This window comes from Cucurbita maxima, unplaced genomic scaffold, assembly GCF_002738345.1.
Source record: "Cucurbita maxima cultivar Rimu unplaced genomic scaffold, Cmax_1.0 Cma_Scf00061, whole genome shotgun sequence".
NCBI lineage: Eukaryota > Viridiplantae > Streptophyta > Magnoliopsida > Cucurbitales > Cucurbitaceae > Cucurbita > Cucurbita maxima.
The window spans coordinates 224,486-232,937 of NW_019272077.1; the positions used below are offsets into that span (position 1 = coordinate 224,486).

The 8,452-nt window shown below is 36.8% G+C and overlaps 1 protein-coding gene across 1 annotated transcript; it reads left to right on the forward strand.

Moving 5' to 3' along the window:
- Window positions 1–4,714: 4,714 nt before the first annotated feature.
- Window positions 4,715–8,218, forward strand: LOC111472001 (protein NRT1/ PTR FAMILY 4.4-like). Its single transcript, XM_023117695.1, has 5 exons — window positions 4,715–4,925; window positions 5,018–5,235; window positions 5,813–6,250; window positions 6,517–6,626; window positions 7,107–8,218. The coding sequence occupies exons 1-5, from the start codon at window positions 4,787–4,789 to the stop codon at window positions 7,939–7,941; spliced, it is 1,740 nt and encodes a 579-aa protein (XP_022973463.1). The 5' UTR covers window positions 4,715–4,786; the 3' UTR covers window positions 7,942–8,218.
- Window positions 8,219–8,452: the final 234 nt, after the last annotated feature.

The window sequence follows — 8,452 nt, forward strand, 5'->3', positions numbered from 1 at the left end:
TATCAAAAATTCAAACTTTAAATAAAAAAGCAAAAAATTAATACTCATCAAGACTCGAGTTTTACAAAAACTCTTGACCTTTAAATTTTCTTTTTAATATTTTTTTCTTATCGATAGTGTTAAAGATCACGCATTTGTTTAGATTGCTATATCTGATTAAATCGTTGGAGTTAGATTTAATTTTGATTGATTTAGTTTTTTATTTGTTTATTGGTTTGTTACCAGATCTTCTAAGTATCTTTTTGTATTATATGTATATATAGGGAGCATTCTTGCTCTTCATAATACAATCTTCTCATCAACCATTCAATCACTCTCTCTTTCACTAACAATTGATTTAGAGCTATCTTCTTGAGGGATATGTGAGATCAAAATGGAAGGAGAATCCAATTTTTCAGTTGTTGCACCACCCGTCATCAACCATTCAATCACTCCCTCTTTCACTAACAATTGGTATTATAGCTATCTTCTTAAGGGATCTGTGAGATCAAAATGGGAGGAGAATCCAATTTTTCAGTTGTTGCACCACCAGTCTTCGATGGAGACAATTATCGAATGTGGGCAGTTCGTATGGAGACTTATTTGGAGGCTTTGAATCCTTGGGAAGCAATAGAAGAGGATTACGAGGTCCCTTCGCTTCCAAAAAATCCTACTGTAGCACAAATCAAAGTACAAAAGGAAAAGAAGACAAGAAAATCAAAGGCAAAAGCTTGTCTATTTGTAGCCGTATCTCAAATGATCTTCATGCGAATAATGTCCCTCAAAACAGCAAAGGAAATCTGGGATTATCTCAAGGTTGAATATGAAGGAGATGAGAGGATTCGTTGAATGAAAGTCCTGAATTTGATTAGGGATTTCGAGTTGTAGAAGATGAAGGAGCCGGAGTCGGTGAAAGAGTGTACTCTGACAGACTTCTCAGCATTGCCAACAAGGTGAGATTGTTTGGTTTTGTGTTAAATGATTCCAGAATCATTGAAAAGTTGCTAGTCACTGTTCCAGAGAAGTTTGAAGTCACCATTACTACTCTGGAGAACACCAAAGACTTGTCAAAGATTTCTCTTACAAAGTTCTTGAATGCTTTACAAGCACAAGAGCAAAGGAGATTTATGAGGCAAGAAGGGGTGATTGAAGGTGCCTTACCTGTTAAGTATCAAGACAACAGCAGGTATAAAAACAAAAAAAATTTCAAAAATCAATCGACGAATGAAAATTCATTTACCAATTATCAGAAGACAAAAGAGGAGGTTTCAAAAAATCCTATCCACCTTGCCGCCATTGTGAGAAGAAAGGTCATCCACCATGAAGCTTTGATATGACGCCAAATGCTCCAAATGCAATCAACTTGGACATGAAGCTATGATCTGCAAAGTCAAAAGACAGGTGAAAGAAGTAGATGCACAGGTAATTGATCAAGAAGAAGAAGATCAATTGTTTGTGGTCACTTGTTTCTCAAAAAAAGAATCAAGCGAGAGATGGTTGATTGACAGTGGGTGCACAAATCATATGGCATATGACAAGGAGTTTTTTTTTAGGAATTAAAAGACACTGAAGTCAAGAGAGTGAGGATTGACAATGGTGAACACTTGGAAGTCAAAGGAAAAGACACAGTAGCTATAACAGAAGGTACAAAATTTATTCCAGATGTTTTATTTGTACCTAAAATTGATCAAAATCTTTAAGTGTTGGTCAGTTACTTGATAAAGGCTATAAAAGCGTTGTTTGAGAATAAACTCGGTCTCATCGCCCCTCTCCTCTTCTCCTCGAGCAACTTGACTTATCTACCCGGATCTTACAGAAATCAGTCCCCCCTGCAACTAGATTCTTGATGGTGTACAATCTTTTCTTTCCTCTTTCTAGCGCTTGAACCAGAATTGATCAAAGATGTTAGTGGCAAAGACTTGTTCAATGTCAAAATGAAAGAAAAAAGCTTTGCTCTAAATCCGATGGAGAAAGAGCATATGGCCTTTATATCCAGAGCTAGTGCCACTGAGATTTGACACAAAAGACTTGGGCACTTTCAATATCGATGTTTGCTTCAGATGCAGTCAAAAAAGCTTGTAGGACTCGCTGACATTGATGATGACATACCTCCTTGCCGTGCTTGTAATTTTGGGAAGCAACATAGGCAACCCTTTCCTAAACAGGCATGGAGAGCCTCGAAAAAGCTACAACTGATTCATACTGATCTTTGTGGTCCTCAGCGAACACCATCATTAAATGGTAATCTTTATTACATTGTTTTGTTAATGATTTAACAAGAATGTGTTAGATCTTCTTGCTAAAGAAAGTCAGAAGTTGCGGGTGTTTTTTGGAAATTCAAAGCTAGAGTTGAAAATGAAAGTGCATGCTTAATTCAGATGGTAAGATCAGATAATGGCAAGGAGTACACTTCAGAAACTTTTAACAGGTTTTGTGAAGAGGTTGGAATTGAACATCAACTGACAGCACCATACACTCCTCAACAGAATGGTGTCAGTGAAAGGAGGAATAGATTCATAATGGAGATGACGTGCATACTTCATGAGAAGAATCTTCCAAAACGTTTTTGGGGAGAAGCAGCAAACACTGTTGTGTGCTTGCAAAATCAAATTTCAACAAAAATTGTGAAGGACCTAACATCATTTGATGTTTGGTATGGTTACAAACCTTCTTTAAAGTTTCTTAGTGTATTTGGGTGTCTTTGCTTCACTTACATTCCACAGGTCAAGAGTGATAAGCTTGACAAAAAGTCAGAAGTTGGCATCTTTGTTGGGTATAACACTATATCAAAAGCTTACTTCAACCACACACTAGTCATGTTATTGTGAGCCAAGATGTTCATTTTGCTGGAAATGAGTAATGGAATTGGGAAGAACTAATGAAGGTGAATCAAATTTCTAATGCACCAAACAATTTAATCTTTGGTAGTATGTTAGAAGAGTCTGAAGATGAACGACTAAAAGAGTATGAAGGTAAACAACAAGATGCTTTGGTTGATGATGCACCTGTCAGAGGAGGAGCCTTCGATGATCGAGAAAAACAAAACAAGGGAGTTGGTTGATCGACCTCTAAACAGAAAGATAATTGGAGTAAGATTGGTGTTCAAGAAAATGCTTGGAGTTCACACCATCTAAACAAGGAAGAGTGTTAAAAATCATGTATTTGTTTAGATTATTGTATCTCATTAAATCGTTAGGAGTTATATTTAGTTTTGATTTGATTTAATTTTGATTTCGATCCAGTTTTGATTTGATTTAGTTTTTTATTTGTTTACTAGTTTGTTACCAAATTTTGTACCGATTTTAGGTAGATTTTCTAAATATCTTGTTGTATTCTATGTATATATAGAGAGTATTCTTGCTCTTCATAATACAATCTTCTCATCAATTATTCAATTGTTCCCTCTTTCACTATCCATCACTAATGCTTCCTAAAGTTGGAAGTCCAACTTGGTCCGTTAGACGGAGTGGAGAAGCGACCAAAGTAGGCTCAAGCAATCTTAGTGGAGCTAAATGCAATAGTGAAACATTGTAAGCTAGGCCGAGGCCTAGCCAACTACTGTGCGAGTTCATTTTGAACCAAAAGGCATTCAATCTGACGCAACTGATCTCAAGAAGGTCCTACCCTAGGTACTCAATTGCTTACAGTCACCTAGGCTATCTAATACCAGCAACACAACATAACCACTCCAATTAGAAACGAAAAGAAAATAGATAAAAAACTTGAACCCATCAATGTTGGGGCTCTTTTTTCAAGCTCGAATCATTGACTTAATAAAAGAACCAACCAGAAGATTTGATCACGACATGCATATAGCCTTAGCCAATCACTAGATGTGTCGGTGTGAAACCAGCAGCTTGTCCCTCTACTAACCTTCAAATCATCAACTCACCAACAAAATCTTCATTTCCTATCAAATCCCATTAACCAAGATCATTTCATTTGCTTGAGATAAGCAAATTAAGTGGGAAATATTATATTAGACATGGGTTGATCAAAGTTTTCAAAGGCAAGATGGATTTAGAGATTGGAAAAAATAAAACCCAATGCTTTTTTTATTCTTCTAGTTCTTTAACACAATAAAGTCAGTGCTCCCCACTTGATGGCTAAGTGGGCTATGCCCACGCCCACCAAATAGGATATCAAGTGCTATTTTTCAAGAGTTGCTATCAAGCTCAAATCTTCATAGATTGAGCTCTCTCCACTTAGATGTGCATGGCTTTAGCTAATGGCTCAAGAGTTGTCTACCATCTAATTTGAAAGTTTGCATATGTCTGTGTGAAAAGTATGTAAGATTCGATCTCAAACCCCCTTCAATAACTAAGATTATTCAAGTTTGGCCTAACCCATTCCTCTCGTATTAGGGTTGGTTAGAAGCTAGAGGCGAAGGAGGCATATATGCTCACTATATCTCCACGTGCCATTTCAAACATTAAAAAATAAAATAAATAATTAGTTTTATGTTATGTATACCAATTAACACGTGTAACCAACTTATCAAATAATCCTTAACCACTAACAATTACCGTGTATAGAGTCAAATTGTATAGATTTATTAGATACCATTTTAAGGTGAATAATGTAATAATGTAACAAGCCATCAACTTCTACTTTGTTCCACTTAGCTTTATTATGTTCCTCGAGTTTCCACTACAATAACTGCCACGAGTCGAGCTCGTTAAGGCTATAAATACAAACCAATCCCAAAGCATTTGTATTGCCTTGTGAGAAATCACTCGATAGTGCTGCAAAATTAAACACTTTTTTCTCTCCCTATTGGGTAAGATTTCAATAGGTCATTTATCCAATGGGGGATGCTTTAGAGAAGACAAAAACAAAGAGCAAAGAATTAACTTCCATGTCTGAGGACACATCTGTTGATTGGAGAGGCCGACCATGCACCTCTAACAAACATGGTGGAATGACTGCCGCTGCCTTTGTTCTTGGTCTGTTTTTTGGTGTTTGAAACAGAGTTTGGTTTCGGTTTTTATGTTTTTAATTTGTGTTTTGTGTGTTTATATGGTTTGTTGTGGTTCAGGGCTTCAAGCATTTGAGATGATGGCTATAGCAGCAGTTGGGAATAATCTCATTACTTACGTTTTCACTCAGATGCATTTTCCTCTCTCTAAATCTGCTAACGTTGTTACCAACTTTGTTGGAACTGTTTTTTTTCTGTCTCTCCTTGGTGGCTTCCTGTCCGATTCTTATCTTGGCAGCTTCCGAACTATGCTCATCTTTGGCTTCCTCGAGCTATCGGTAAATTCCCGTCTAAATCATTGTTTTCAATAGAGCAAACAACGATCCTATTGTCATTTTGACCATAAATGTCGAAGATCATTGGGAGATAAATCCTATAATTAGCCGCTAATTTAGCAGTTGATTATGAATCTATAAATAAGAAATACATTTTCACTCGTACGAAGCCTTTTCAAAAAACAAAAATCAAAATCATGAAAGTTTATGCTTAAACGGTTCAATATCATACCATCTTGGAGAATCCCTAGCTCCTAACCAAACTCTCGTAATTTTAATTTTGGTCTTCTGAAAAAATATATATATCAATAGAGAATCACACGTTTATTGGGAAGGAGAGAACGAAATACCCTTTATACGGGTGTGGAAACCTTTCTCTACTATATGCATTTTAAACATTTTGACGGAAAGCTTGAAAGAAAAAGTTCAAAGAGAACAATATTTACTAGCGATGGATGGTAAGATAACATCCTTAATAACAAAAATTACAAAAATTTTGAAGTGGGTGACCAAGAAGTGAATCTAGGAAGAGCTCAATGGTGGATTAATATATATATTGGAGTGATTGAAACAATTGCAGGGATTTAGTCTTCTAACCGTGCAAGCTCATTATCCAAGGCTGAGGCCACTAGCATGCGACATGGGAACAGGGCAACAGTGCATGGAGGCGAAAGGGTACGAGGCATTAATGCTGTTCACAGCGCTGTATTTGGTGGCATTGGGAAGTGGGTGTTTAAAACCCAACATAATATCACATGGGGCTGACCAATTTCGAAGACAACACCCAACCCAATTCCAAAAGCTGTCCACTTTCTTCAATTGTGCTTACTTCGCCTTCTGCACTGGCGAGCTCCTTGCTTTGACACTCCTTGTTTGGGTCCAAACCCACTATGGCATGGACGTTGGCTTCACCGTATCCACTGCTGCCATGCTTCTTGGCTTGATCTCATTGCTCGCTGGCACCTCCTTCTTTAGAAACAGCCCTCCTCGTGGCACCATCTTCACCCCCATCGCTCAAGTAATTATCCAAGCTCAAACATTGGCCTTTTTTTTCGCTTTATATCAAAGTTTTTATTTTTTTTTTTTAATAATTTATCCTATATATCATATTTAATATTTTATTATAAAGAAAATATTGATATATTTGTCTTCTTAGTATAGTATTTTCTATATATTGAGTTTTCTATATCATTATAATTTATTTGATTATAAATAGGAAAATTTCACACGTTATTTAGTTGTAGTGGATTATACAAACATTCTCATTTCTCTTTCTGCCGATAGGTTTTTGTAGCTGCATTTGTGAAGAGGAAGCAAATCTATCCTTCCAATTCGGAGATGCTGCATCGAAGTCAAAACGGCGTCGTTAAACTTCTCCATACCGACAAGTTCAGGTGTGTTTGTCAAAATCTAATTATGTTTTTCTTGCTATTTTTGTCTGTTTTTGTTCTTTTAGACGTGTAGCTGATGACTATTTACATAAAAATTATATACATATACTTTCTTATTAGGTAGATGGGTAGATTATACATTATAGATATAATAGATCATATTGTAAATTAAAACCATATATATATATTCCATTAGTGAGGCGTCTAACATATACTTTCTTACTTGTGTACTCTTCCTATATTCGAAGTCATCAATAAAATTTTTAGTCAATATTTTTCATCAATAAAATTTTCAATAAAATCTTTAGTTCTAAATGTACATCAGTGATCAATAAAATCTTTAGTCAAGATTGTTCCTTGCTTTCTCATGTTCTTTTTGTTTATCGAGTGTGTGCGTTGTTGTTCAATTCTAACAAGTTTTTCTTGTCAAAGGGGTTATAGATTAAGGTTAACTGAAATTGTGAACCTGATGTATATTTACAGATTCCTTGACAAAGCTTGTATAAAAAGTGAAGAAGGGAGAGTTGGAAGTGAAGAGAGTCAATGGAAGCTCTGCACAGTGACACAAGTGGAACAAGTCAAAATAATTCTATCACTTATTCCTATATTTGCATGCACCATAATCTTCAACACTATCTTAGCACAGCTCCAAACATTCTCAGTTCAACAAGGAGCTGCCATGAACACATGCCTCACCAACTCCTTCCAAATCCCCCCTGCTTCCCTCCAATCCATCCCTTACATCATCCTTATCTTCCTCGTCCCGCTCTACGAAACTGCCTTTGTCCCCCTTGCCCGCCGCATCACCCATACCAACTCCGGCATTTCCCCTCTCCAACGAGTCGGCACAGGCCTCTTCGTTGCCACATTCTCCATGGTCTCCGCAGCATTAGTTGAGAAAAAGCGTCGAAACTCCTCTGTCGTTGGCTCATCCCTCTCGATCCTTTGGATCGCACCACAATTCATCATTTTCGGCATCTCGGAACTCTTCACTGCGGTCGGTCTGGTCGAGTTTTTCTACAAGCAATCCGTGGAGGGGATGCAGTCGTTTTTAACAGCCATGACTTATTGCTCCTACTCGTTTGGCTTCTACTTGAGCTCTTTATTGGTGTCGCTTGTTAATAAGATCACTGGTGGGGCTTCGGGTGGTGGGTGGCTTAGCCATAATGACCTAAACAACGACAGATTGGATCTGTTCTATTGGTTGCTGGCGGGTCTCAGCCTTGTCAATTTCTTCAACTATCTCTTTTGGGCCAATAGATATTCTCAAGAACATGAGGCTCAAGACCTTGAAAACCCGACCTCCAAACCTTCCTAACTGGTAGATGTTTCTAGCGGTTAGAAGTGTTGCCTACTTATCTATTAGATATAATCCTACAAAAGTATAGCTATTTACGATTTATGATGATGTTACGATTACGATAGGGTTAGACATAAGCAAAACTCGATAGTGATAGTAATAAACATATATTATAAATTAGTGTGTGTGATGATGAGTGTGTGTGGTAGTGATGATCATGATTCATGTGTGGAAGGAGGACCCAAAAGAAAAGTAGTGGGAATGGATTGTGCTTTTTTGGTTGGTTTTTAACGATCTCTTTCGATTTTGCTTTACTTTTATATTTTATGATTCATCTAAAGGTTAAATGGTGGAGTTTGATATTAACATTTATCTAAATGTTAAATGGTAGTTGTTAAGATGAATTATTGTATATTCTCTTATATAGTTTTAAGATGGGTTCTGTGTAACTCGAAATCATCAACATATACCTGTAGTTGTCATGAAATTCACCATTTCGGTGTTACAATGCATATTCCTCTATACATTT

Excerpts from the sequence above, each read along its gene's own strand:
- LOC111472001 (XM_023117695.1), top strand. The coding sequence starts at position 4,787 with ATGGGGGATGCTTTAGAGAAGACAAAAACAAAGAGCAAAGAATTAACT. Across the intron at positions 5,236-5,812 it reads TTGGCTTCCTCGAGCTATCG|GGATTTAGTCTTCTAACCGT; the intron begins GTAAATTCCCGT and ends AAACAATTGCAG. Across the intron at positions 6,627-7,106 it reads CTCCATACCGACAAGTTCAG|ATTCCTTGACAAAGCTTGTA; the intron begins GTGTGTTTGTCA and ends GTATATTTACAG.